This window comes from Rana temporaria, chromosome 4 (genome assembly GCF_905171775.1).
Source record: "Rana temporaria chromosome 4, aRanTem1.1, whole genome shotgun sequence".
Taxonomy (NCBI): Eukaryota; Metazoa; Chordata; class Amphibia; order Anura; family Ranidae; genus Rana; species Rana temporaria.
In genome coordinates this window covers 465,463,613-465,477,074 of record NC_053492.1, presented here as the reverse complement: position 1 = coordinate 465,477,074, position 13,462 = coordinate 465,463,613, and the positions used below count along the sequence as shown (strand labels likewise).

General features: G+C 46.5%; 1 protein-coding gene across 1 annotated transcript in view; it reads right to left on the bottom strand.

The window, feature by feature from the left end:
• The window catches only part of PLCB1 (phospholipase C beta 1), an 825,411-nt gene that overhangs the window by 316,054 nt on the left and 495,895 nt on the right, over nucleotides 1-13,462 (bottom strand). The window contains exon 6 of the mRNA XM_040351701.1: nucleotides 7,598-7,651. Coding sequence (XP_040207635.1) covers nucleotides 7,598-7,651 — 54 coding nt within the window. The remainder of the gene's footprint in view (nucleotides 1-7,597; nucleotides 7,652-13,462) is intronic.

The following is a 13,462-nucleotide window of genomic DNA, read 5'->3' as shown; positions in this document are numbered from 1 at the left end:
GCGCCAAAAATTTATAGCGTTTACAAAATAGGGGATAGTTTTATGGCATTTTTTTTAATATTTTTTTTTTTTACTACCAATGGCGGCGATCAGCGATTTTTTTTTCGTGACTGCGACATTATGGCGGACACATCAGACACTTTTGACACATTTTCGGGACCATTGTCATTTTCACAGCAAAAAAGTGCTATAAAAATGCACTGATTACTGTGAAAATAGCAATGGTAGTGAATGGGTTAACCACTAGGGGGCGCTGTAGGGGTTAAGTGTGACCTCATGTGTGTTTCTAACTGTAGGGGGGTGGGGCTGGACGTGTGATGTCACTGATCGTTGTTCTCTATCAAGGAACAGACAGACGATCAGTGACAAGCCACAGAGAAGAACGGGGAAGGTTTGTTTACACTCACCTCTCCCCGTTCTTCAGCTCCTGTGACCCGATCACGGGACACCCGCGGCAATCGGGTCCACGGGTCCGCGGGGGCGGGGTCACGGAGCTTAGGACCGGGTCGCAAACGTGCCGCAGGCGGCGCGCTCGCAACCCACGGCTGGGCTCTTAAAGGGGAGATATATATACGTTCCTGTGACCAGCCGTGCCATTCTGCCGACGTAAATAGTCGTGCGGCAGTCCTTAAGTGGTTAAATGTGTTCCTAGGGTGCGATTACTAACTGTGGGGGAGGTGTTTGTACTATGAGAAAGCAGAGAGCCGTGTTCCTTCTTAGCAGAAACAAAGGATCACAACCTTCCCTACTGACAGAACGGTGATCTGCCTTGTTTCCATAGGTAGACCACCGTCCTGTCTCTCCTGGGAACGATCAGCGGGTCCCGGAGGAAATCAGGTCAGCCAGACCAACTGAATGGCTCCCACTGTGTCCAATCACACCTGGGAGTGCCGTTAGTGCAGGGGTTGACAAATTTGCTTGGAATCTAGGAGCCAGCTAAAAAAGTTAGGAGCCAGAAAACGCACCCCGTCCCGACGAGCTTGAGCGCAGAAGCGAACACATACGTGAGCAGCGCCCGCATATGTAAACGGTGTTCAAACCACACATGTGAGGTATCGCCGCGATTGGTAGAGCGAGAGCAATAATTCTAGCCCTAGTCCTCCTCTGTAACTCAAAACATGCAACCTGTAGAATTTTTTAAACAAAGCCTATGGAGATTTTAAAGGGTAAAAGTTTGTCGGCATTCCACGAGCGGACGTAATTTTGAAGCGTGACATGTTGGGTATCAATTTACTCGGCGTAACATTATCTTTCATAATATTAAAAAAAATGGGGATAACTTTACTGTTGTCTTATTTTTTAATAAAAAAAAAGTGTAATTTTTTCCCAAAAAAGTGCGCTTGTAAGACCGCTGCGCAAATACGGTGTGACAGAAAGTATTGCAACGATCGCCATTTTATTCTCTAGGGCGTTAGGATAAAAAATATATATAATGTTTGGGGGTTCTAATTAGAGGGAAGCAGATGGCAGTGAAAATAGTGAAAAATTACATTAGAATTGCTGTTTAACTTGTAATGCTTAACTTGTAATACCAACGGCCACCACCAGATGGCGCCAGCTTACACATCTGGTGGTAATAACTTGTAATACCAACGGCTCACCACCAGATGGCGCCAGTTCACAACATTTTTTTTTTTTTTTTTGCCCCCCCTTTCAAGCCAAGTCGCCAGGACCCTATTTCTAGTCGCCATGGCGACCTGGCGACCGGGATTTGTCGAGCCCTGCGTTAGTGGACATTAAAAATTGGAGTATACTTTTTTTCTTTTTATACTTACTTTTTTTTTTCTTTTTATCACTTTATTTCCTATTACAAGAAATGTAAGCATCCCTTGTAATAGGAATAGTGCGTGACAGGTCCTCTTTATAGAGAGATGTGGGGTCTTATAGACCCCACATCTCTCCTTCAGGCTGGAATGGCCGAGATAAAAAAAAAAACTATCTGCCTTTTCAGCCACGGCATTGTTTACTTCCGTCGGGCCGGATGTGACATCATAACATCGTGCCCGGGCCTCCGAGGGTCATAGAGATGACCATCCGATCTCCGGAAATCTCTATGCTCAACTTCCGGTGGCGACTGATTCGTTCTCCGGCTCGCCGATCGCAAAGGGCGAGCTGGGAGAAGCACCGGAGGGTGGCAGGAGGTGGGATGTCCCTTCCCGCCGCCTGTAAGAATGATCAAGCGACTAAACTGCCGCTATGATCGTTCTTACGGTGCGCAGAATTGCCATCTAAAAAAGATGGTATCTGGATGATGCCTGTAGCTGCACCCATCATTCAGATATCCCCACTCATGACATCATATGATGGCCTACGGGCGGGAAGGCCTATGGGCATGTGTGTGTAAAGGCAGGCGTCCCAATACTTTTGATAATATAGTGTATCTTATTAATAATGGGTCTGAGGCAAATGTCTTAACTGGTCGGAGGACTTAATTCACAGACTTGCTAAGTAACCCATACTTTAAAGTAACCAGATTTTTTAAATGAAATCCGGCGACATATTTTTTTTTTAATTGGCAAATGGCACAGGACTGTTTCTTAGCTAGCATGGGATGCCCTGTCTACGCTAATCTGGCCCTAAATACGGGGACAGACTTGGTCCGGGGACAGTGTCCTCAGTCCGGGGACTGTCCCCGGAAACCGGGGATGTCTGGTCACCCTACCATACTTCCTTTTATGGTCCTCAACATTTTTCTCAGGGACGTTGTGACCAGGGCCGTTTGAAGGAATTTGGGGGCCCCAAGCAAAATGGGGGCCCCAAGCACCCCCCCCGCACGCAAAGCCTATGTTTAGCGCTACACGAATTTTTTAAACCCATGTTCTTACTCCCGCTCACTATGTTTTTCTAATCTCACCACCACATCTTCCCTGTAGGCTGCCGCTGTAGCGTGGCCGAGCTCCTCTTCCTCCTGTCAGTCCGGTGTTCTATCATTATGGGTCCCCAGCCCCCTATCAGATGCCTGCGCAGGGCCGGGTACCGCGCGGTACAGGAGATTCAGTTTGCTGTGTTCCCGGCCAGACTGAAAGGAAGCGAGCACTCAGTATGCACTTCCTGTCAGTCCGGACAGAAACAGGAAACAAAATCTCCTGTACCGCGTGCGGTACCGGGCCGGACTGACGGGACTCCAGGAGGAAGGAAGAGGAGCTCGGCCATGCTACAGCCTGGGAAGGGGAAGTTGGGGGCCCCAGGCCAGCTCGGGGCCCCAAGCAATTGTTTGGTTTGCCTGTCCTGTAGCGACGGGCCTGGTTGTGGCAGGTGTAGGGAGCTCACCTGCCCCAACATAAATGCAGGACAAATGACAATATATAAAGCCCAGAATATACAGGGTCCTAACTGTGCCCAAGCTTAGCACATGCTTTCTCCCTGCTTCATACTGTTATGTGTTGTTTATGGCACACAATTAATGAGATGCTTATTCTCTGATTTATGTCTGTTTATCGGAACTCACATTGTGCACACACTTTCCACTGAGAAAAGGTCACCTCTGCTGTACATTTATTTATACGGCTCCCTGACAGGTTTGTCTGCACTTTATCAGCTCTCCAGATATTTGGAGTGACTAGTAGTATTCTCAGTGCAGCCAAATTGTTACTGGCAGGCAAAATATACAGGTGTACTATGGATGGTCCTGTAGCAAGAATAGAATAAAAAAAAGGAAAGCAAACAGATGCAATTTAATATAAAATATAAAATGTAAGGTAAAAAGTGGTTCTAAAGGTAGATGTGTTTTGGTTACCTTAATGCATTCTTTGCATTTGTCAGGTCACCTGCGGTCAGGTGACAGATGCACACCATTGGGGTCAGGAGTGCACCGCTAAGGTAGTGGACCCTATGGCTGACTGCTGCAGATAGAACTTTGGGTGGTACAGGAAAGGCAGGTCCATTGGAGCACCAACACGGATCCCACTGGGAGCTAGAGCCTAAGATTCCCCAGGGCTGCGGAGTCTAAGAGCCAGCAGGTGTTCACCAGAGCCTCTAGTGGTGAGGATGGACTGCGCTGCAACTGGCTCCAGGTCGCGGCCCCCAGGATCTCCCAGCTCATGCTCACAGTAGGCTATAGAGCAGGGGTGCCCAACCTTTTGAAGAGCGAGGGCCACTTAAGCGACTTGGTAACCGGTAGCGGGCCACAATGAGCGGAGCGGGTGGATGGCGGCCCACTCTACTCTATAGAGCCCACTTTTTTTTTTCACGGATTGGATTGGAAGTAGGCATTTGTAAACGGACACAAGTCCATTTACATCTGCCACTCCTTAGAGGTGAATGGAGGGTCCGACTGGGTCGGGCTGACCGTGTGAAAGGGGCCTAAGGCTGCTTTCACACTGATGCGCTGTTGTTTACCCGCATCACGCGTGCAGCTCAGTTCACCTGTGGCTTTTCTTCAGGTTAGCTGCACTTTGCCATAGACTTCTATTCTATCCTATAGGTGTGGTGCACTTTCAGAAAGCACACCAAACTCGCAAGTAATAGTAGTCTATGGCTCAGTGCAGGTAACCCACTGGTGCACCGCTCTGCACCTGCGGATCAGTTTAAAAGCAGCCCAGTAACCACTGCAGAACAGATATGCCCATATATACACTGTGATTTTATCAATAAACGTACCTTTAATAACAGTATTCTATTCCATCCCAGAGCAGGAGGTCGCGGGCCACATCAGAGGATTCCGCGGGCCACATGTGGCCCCCGGGCCACTGGTTGGGCACCCCTGCTATAGAGGATAGAGAGGAAGCAGCAGCTCAGAATACAAGAGATAGTGAGGGAATAAGCCAAAGGTTGGGGCGACTAGCAGACAAGGATAAACAAAGGACACGCCAAAGGTCAAGGTCACAAACAGACAGGAATAGTCGAGAACAAGCCAAGATCGGTAACAGAAACAGACGTAGAGCACACGGCAAGCAGCAGACAGGAAACCAACACACAATATTGCTGGGGCAAGGCAGGCTTGGACAGCACAGTGTTAAATAGTGTATCCTGTAGAGCAGGGGTGTCAAACTCAAATTCATCGGGGGCCGCATTAGCAGTATGGTTGCCCTCATTGGTTGCCCTTATTTTTTTACTAGTATTGGCGGCGATCAGCGATTTTTATCGTGACTGCCATATTGCGGCGGACACATCGGACACTTTTGACACATTTTGGGGACCATTCACATTTATACAGCGATCCCTGCTATAAAAATACACTGATTACTGTATAAATATGACTGGCAGGGAAGGGGTTAACACTAGGGGGGCGAGGAAGGGGTTAATGTGTATCCTAGGGAGTGATTCTTACTGTGGGGGGAGGGTACTGACTGGGGGAGGAGACCGATCTGTGTCCCTAGGTACAAGGGACACACCATCGGTCTCCTCTCACTGACAGGATGTGGATCTCTGTGTTTACACACACAGATCTACGGTCCTGCTCAGTTACTGGGCAATCACGGGTGCACGGCAGCCATTGCAACCGCCGGGCACGCGCATCGGGTCCCCAGTGACGCGGTGCGCGAGATCACCAAAGCCCCAGAAAGAACTACTATAGCAGAAAGTGCTACCCCCTCTTGCATCTCAACAGCTTATAGATAAACCCGATCATGCCATTACCAGGAAAAGAGAGTTGCACACCGATAACGTCACCAATTTCCATACCTTTATTGAGCCATACAATCCATGTGGCAAGTTCCCACATGAAGGCCATCCCTCTTGATGCATTTCACCTTCATAGGCTTGGTCATAGAGATGGAACTGTTGAGAACCCTATGACTAAGCCCATGAGGGTTAAACACATCTGTAACGGAATGGCCCGTGATATCCAGAGACTTTTGAAGGATGCAGGGTACTCCTGTGCCAGCTTCACCAATGACTCTTATGTCTAGGGTCATCCTATGTCCAATAGGGACATAGGATGACTGAGAAATGATATCATGGATTACATGAGATGGGACAGTAATGATAATTCATGTATTGCAGGATATCTTGAAATATTACAAGTTGTTAATTCTGACCCCAACAGGTCAATAGGAGAGAGACTCATTTAATGTGGTACATAGACTGTTGAGGTGCTAATTAAGTCTACCTGGCTGTAGTGATAAAAGCTTGCTGTGATTGCATTCTATTGTCTATTGTGTTAATTAAGTCTGCCTCTCAAGAACCTTTCATTGTGTGAAGTTCTATTGATGATAATATGTGTTGTGACTTAGCACCCTCTAAACGTCTGACTTACGTCTACAAAGGAATGTGTATTGTGTAGCAGGTGAGAATAACTTATAGCGGAGTCAGATGTCTGGGTAATAACTAGTAATTAACTCAGGTGGATTATCTGAATGTCATTATCTAAAGCAGTGGTTCTCAACTTTTCTAGTGCCGTGACCCCTTGATAAAAATTTCCAAAGTTGTGGGGACCCCTAACAGTAAAATTATTTTCGTAGCTTGGGTTGTCAGCACCCGAGGCAAGACAAGTAATTTGCGCCCCTAAACCACGGACATTTAGTGCTCCCTGAGTCCCTTCCACTTGTACTGTATTAAAACCCCTTATGGTACATTTGAGATTGTACCACTCTTTCTATTTGTTCTCCTTTCTCCCCCCCCCTTTTTTTTCCCCATCCCTCTCTCTAGCCATCTTTTGGAACCTTTTTCTTTGTTCCTTCCCCTCTTTTTCTCTCCCTTCCATGTATTCTCTATTTTTTTCCTTCTTTCACTCCTTGGGGGGGTCAATAGGATCAGTGGCAATGCTGGGGGGAGTTCTGATCGGTCAACTTAGGTGCTCTTGGATCAAGGTCATCTGCTGATCTGAGAACTGTAGTGGGGACTTTTAATGGCAACTATATTCGCAGGTAGTGTTACAGTGAGTGTCTCCGGATTCACGGTGTCTCCAACTTTGTGGTGTCTTGTAGCAGTGACACCTATGCTGAAATCAGGAGATAGGGTCTCCTCCAGCCTCTCCCACTTCACATTCCTCACATCAGCTGACCTCTAGTCTTTGCCCCCCAGCTGTGAACTGAATGCGCGGTTGCAAGCTCCAGGAACAGCCCAGGATTCGGTGACCCCTTGCAAATCATCATTTGACCCCCAAGGGGGTCCCAACCCCCAGGTTGAGAACCACTGATCTAAAGGAATGTGTATTGAAGTTCCTTGTGTCATGTTGTGGGTGGAGTTGAGTCATTGTACATATTTGGTTGCTAACTGTATAAGAAGAGCTGAGTTTTCTGTACCATTAAAGTATTCATTTGTTTGGAACCAGAGAACAGAGCTTGTGTCTCGTTATTCTGGGAAAATCCATATGGATCGTGTCTGCTGGATTGTGGAGTGTCGGATAAGCTGTCTTGGGTTGGTGGAATGGAATATCGTAAACGGTGTTAACCCCTGACCGTTACAGCATCAGTGACGGGTGGCCTTCAGGAGGAACTGGATGAATGGATTGTATGGTGAAATAAACTTACGGAGACTGGTAATGTTACCAGTGTATGACTTTCCTTTCCTGGTGGTAACTTCACATGGAGCATGGGTGGGCTTCTGAGCCCATCACTCGATAAATAGGAGATTGTTGAAGCTTGGAGCGGTGGGCCTCCAGAGTCTCTTGTGAATGATGATGGCACTGCTATAAAAATGCCATGGTACAACTTACTTTTTCACAGGAATCTTTCCCTCTTGGTTGACTTGAAGTTTCAGCTTGGTGTATCTGAAACAAAAGGGAAGGGAAACGTTTTCTTTAGTAATATAAATGAGTTGCTTTGTCACAACCATTCTACTTTAAAGGGATGGTTCACCCTAAAAACTACTTTTTCTTATTACACTGGCCCCCCACATTACAATACGATTAAGGCTATTATTATTTTTTTGATGCTGTACATACCTTTGTACAGCATATTCACCCGTGGCTTCCGGGTTGCGAGTCCCGCGGGAGTGGGCGTTCCTAACATGTCTGTGATTGACGTTTTGCCCAAAAACGAGCTCCCCCCGTCGCGTAAGCCGCGTCACGATTGGCGAAAGGAGCCGAACGGCGATGCTCATGCGCAGTATAGCGCCGACTCGCCGTTCGGCTCCTTTCGCCAACCATGATGCGGCTTACGCGACGGGGGGGGGGGCTCATTTTTGGGCAAAACGTCAATCACAGACATGTTAGGAACGCCCACTCCCGCGGGACTCGCAACCCGGATGCACGGGTGAATATGCTGTACAAAGGTATGTACAGCATCAAAAAAATAATAATAGCCTTAATCGTATTGTAATGTGGGGGGCCAGTGTAATAAAAAAAAGTAGTTTTTAGGGTGAACCACCCCTTTAATACCATGTCCCCTTATCTGGTTTATTATTCATTATAGGTACTTATATAGCGACGTCTATTAATGCAGGACTTTACATATATATTGTACATGCACATCAATCCCTGCCCTCAAGAAAATGAGTGCCACATCAGATGTGTTTCTGTGTAAAGGAATCAGCTATACTGTGGTATTGTGTGTATATATATATATATATATATATATATATATATATATATATATATATATATATATATATATATATATATATAGTGGAACCTTGGATTATTCCAGGAGAATGCTTGTAATCCAAAGCACTCGCATATCAAAGCGAGTCTCCCCATAGAAGTCAATGGAAACAAAAATAATTTGTTCCACATTGACTTCTATTGCATGCAATACAGCATGTGGCCAGAGGGGGGGGTGGGGCGCCAGAGAGACTCGGAAATACTGGGAGACCTTCGGCTGCATTCGGAAACCTCCAGAAAGGCTCGGGAACTGAGTATTTCTGAACGGCTCTGAACAGCTCCGGCGCCCCCGCACCTCAGGCCAAATGCGGTAATGCACACCGCAGAGACTTGAATCCTGCTCGTTTTGCGAGACAACGCTCGCAAACCGAGTCAGGATTTTTTAAAAATAATTGCTCGTATTGCAAAACGCCCGTTAACCGCATTACTCGCTAATCTGAGGTTTCATTGTATATATAAAAATATAAAAAAATAAAAACAAAATACTAATGCAGCCACCACATTGGATTGGTAAGCTGCAATATATTACATTTGTGTTTAGATACACTTTTTGTTTAAATTCACACTGTAGAAAATATTAAACTTTATTAAAAAAAATTGGTGTACGTTTCATCTGACCATTTGACAATACAATAAGGGCCAGATTCACAAAAGAGATACGACAGCGTTTCTCCTGATACGCCGTCGTATTTCTGTTTCTATCTATGCGACTGATTCATAGAATCAGTTACGCATAGATATTCCTAAGATCCGACAGGTGTAATTGTTTTACACTGTCGGATCTTAGGATGCAATACCGCGGTCGCCGCTGGGGGGAGTTTGCGTCATAAACCAGCGTCGGGTATGCAAATTAGGAGTTACAGCGATCCACGATGGATTTTCGCATTCGCTACGTCGCCGCTAGTCTAGTTTCCCGTCGCAAAGTTAGTCGTTATTTGACCTGCCTTAACTTTACACAGCAATCGTATTGCTGTATAAAGTATGGCCGTCGAAATTTAAAAATGAACGTCGTTTGCGTAAGCCGTCCGGGTATACGGAATTACGCTACGCGCGTCGCCGTTCGGAAAAATGACGACACTGCGCAAAGCACGACGGGAATTGCGAAACGGAGCATGCGCAGTAGGTCCGGCGCGGGACGTCTTTACGATACACCGCCGCAAGTTTCCAGGTAAGTGCTTTGTGGATCGGGCACTAAAACTGGAAACTTGCGGCGGTGTATCGTAAACGGGTTACGTTACACCGGCGCTCTTGTACGTGAATCTGGCCCTAAGTACCATTGCCATGCATGGAAGCCAATCTCAGTGCATTCTTCCTGTGAATAAATATTTAGCGGCAGGAGATTGGTCCGCTCTTCCTGACAAGGCACAAATTGCTGATCATGACTACGAGTGGACGAGGTGAGAGCGGTACATTCAGGGGCGAGCACCCTCGGGGGGACGATCGTCTCCAGCAGATGATTGTCTATGTAATTATAGCAGGCATTTCTGCTGTAGATTGCAGGGCTGGGAATGGGACCGGCTCTCTATCCTTGATATAGAGCTTGTGGCTTCAGAATCCCGATCTCCTCCTACGTGATCGGCACCTCTACACATTCTGGCATCGATTCAGGCGATATTGGCACAACATGCGCAATTTAAAAAAAGAACGTTGAATATAATGCAAATATTTACATTCATCTTGTATATAATGTGAGTGGGAATATTCGCTGCCATCGGGTTTCGCGGCACAAGGTTGTGTAAACAACGCCGATAGGGATCCCTTTGAACATATTCTTGGTTTCTCTATATTGTTTCCATTCTGATTGGAGTCATTTATCATGCTCTTCAAGGCCACTGAACACACATTATGAATTTGTTTATATAAAGAGATTTAAACCCATTAGAATGTTGAAATATTACAATTCAGCTAACTTGGGGGCGTAGCCTGACCACCCAGTGTCCCTCGCTTTCAAGCGGCGTTTACCTTCGAAGGATAGCTGGCCTACAATTTTTTTTTTAATTTTCTGAATGATCTTAAGGTTTCATGCACACGGGGAGGCCGTCTTTAATGGGCTGGATTCAGGTAGAATTGCGCTATTTTTACGGAGGCGCAGGGCAGCGTTTTTGCCCTGCGCCCCCGCAAATTTACTGCGCTGCCCTTGATTCACGGAGCAGTAGCTCCGTAAATTGCGTGGGCGCACCGGCAAAATGCCCGGCGTAAGCGCGCGCAATTTAAAAGATCCCGTAGGGGGCGGGAATCATTTAAATTAGGCGCGTTCCCGCGCCGAGCGTAGAGCGCATGCTCCGTCGGGAAACTTTCCCGACGTGCATTGCGGCAAATGACATCGCAAGGACATCATTTGCTTCAAAGTGAACGTGAATGGCGTCCAGCGCCATTCGCGATTCACTTACGCAAACTACGTAAATTTCAAATTTCGCGACGCGGGAACGACGGGTATACGTAACATTGGCTGCCCCTGCTAATAGCAGAGGCAGCCTTACACGAAAACCGCCGTACGGAAACGACGTAAATTGCGTACGCAGGGCTCGCGCAACGTTGTGAATCGGTGTTAGTATGCAATTTGCATACTATACGCTGAGCACAACGGGAACGCCACCTAGCGGCCATCGCAAGAATGCAGCCTAAGATATGCGGGCATAAGAGCCTTATGCCGCGCATATCTTAGGCTGCAGTGGGCGTAACGAGGTTCCTGAATCAGGAACATTCGTTACGCCGGGGCAAGTAAGTAATTGCGCTGTGTAACTTATGGTTACACAGGCGCAATTGCTTCTTGAATCCAGGCCAATGTTGATTGGACCCTGGGCAAAATTTTTCTTGGCCCCCCATGCAATTTTGCTCTCCACCTGCTCTGAGACATACAATAAAGATCAGCTAGACTTAAGATCAGTTTACTGTATCAGATCAGGCAGTGATTGCAATTGGTTGCCAGAGGTTACAGCATATCATTACCACTTACTGATTGGTTGCTAGAGGTTACAGCATATCATTACCACTTACTGATTGGTTGCTAGAGGTTACAGCATATCATTACCACTTACTGATTGGTTTCTAGAGGTTACAGCATATCATTACCACTTACTGATTGGTTGCTAGAGGTTACAGCATATCATTACCACTTACTGATTGGTTGCTAGAGGTTACAGCATATCATTATCACTTACTGACTGGTTGCTAGAGGTTGCAGCATATCATTACCACTTACTGATTGGTTTCTAGAGGTTACAGCATATCATTACCACTTACTGATTGGTTTCTAGAGGTTACAGCATATCATTACCACTTACTGATTGGTTGCTAGAGGTTACAGCATGTCATTACCACTTACTGACTGGTTGCTAGAGGTTACAGCATATCATTATCACTTACTGACTGGTTGCTAGAGGTTGCAGTATATCATTACCAATTACTGACTGGTTGCTAGAGGTTACAGCACACATTACAGTTTGCTAATTAGTTGCTAGAGGTTACAGCACATGATTTCTTTGTGTTGATTGGTTGCTAGAGATTACTGTACAGTAATACTGCTCACTGATTGGTTGCTAGAGGTTACAGCACATCATCTCTTCACTGCAGAGGGGCATGATATACATATGAATGTCGCCTTTATTTACATATCAATGCCGCCGACCTCAGCTATTTACATATGAATTCCACCTATATTTACATATGAATGATCCCGTTATTTACATGTACACACAGGGGGGGCAGATCCACGTAGAATTGCATGGGTGCAGCGTATGTGAGATACGCTACGCTGCTGTAACTTACTTTTTTTATCTGCGAATCCAGAAAGAATTTGCGCCGTAAGTTACGGCGGCATAGTGCATCTCTCGCGGCATAACTACGCGTAATTCAAATTGGCGAGTAGGAGGCGTGTTTCATTTAAATGAAGCGCGTCCCCGCGCCAAACGAAATGCGCATGCTCCGTTCCTAAATTGCGCTAAATGACGTCGCAAGGACGTCATTGTTTTGACGTGGACGTAAATTACGTCCAGCCCGATTCACGGACGACTTACGCAAACAAAATAAAATTTTTAAAATGATACGCGGGAACGACGACCATACTTAACATTGCGTACGCCACCAAATAGCAGCTTTAACTATACGCCGAAAAAAGCCAACTAGAGACGACGTAAAAGAATGCGACGGACGCGCGTACGTTTGTGGATCGTCGGAAATAGCTAATTTGCATACCCGACGTGGAAAACGACGGGAACGCCACCCAGCGGACGCCGAAGTATCTTGTTTTGAGGATTCAAAACAAAGATACGACGCGGGAAATTTGCCCCAGGGTCTGTAGGTAAGTCATTTGTACACAACAATAGGGCAGAGCTGGGCAGCATTAGTAGCAGCACTTCACACTGAGATATCAGGACACAGCACAGGACTAAAATTTCAAGGGACAATGACAGCTGCCCCTTTTTTCCCTGCCTTAAAGACGGCCCTGACACGGGGGGGGGGGGGGGGTTTAGCCACGATCAATAGAGTATATCAATATACTCTGGTCCCGAGCCTTTCCAAGGTTTTTCCGAGGTCAGCTAAGCTGTCCTTGGGCCTTTCCGTGTGTTTCCGAGGTTTTCTGGCGCCACCCCCCCCCCCACCTCTGGCCACATGTGGTATTGCATGCCATTGAAGTCAATGTGGAACAAATTATTTTAGTTTCCATTGACTTCAATGGGGAAACTTGCTTTGATTTGCGAGTACTTTGGATTACGAGCATTCTCCTGGAACGGATTATGCTCGTAATCCGAGGTTCCACTATATTGATGTTGATGTAGGCCAGTGATGGCGAACCTTGACACCCCTGATGTTTTGGAACTAGATTTCCCATGATGCTCAAGATGATGCATCATGGGAAATATAGTTCCAAACCATCTAGGGTGCCAAGGTTTGCCATCACTAATGTAGGTCATCTGGTTTTCAGGCAGGCGGCGTCTACACCCCAGAGGATCTCTTTGGTTTGTGGCGTTATATAACAAA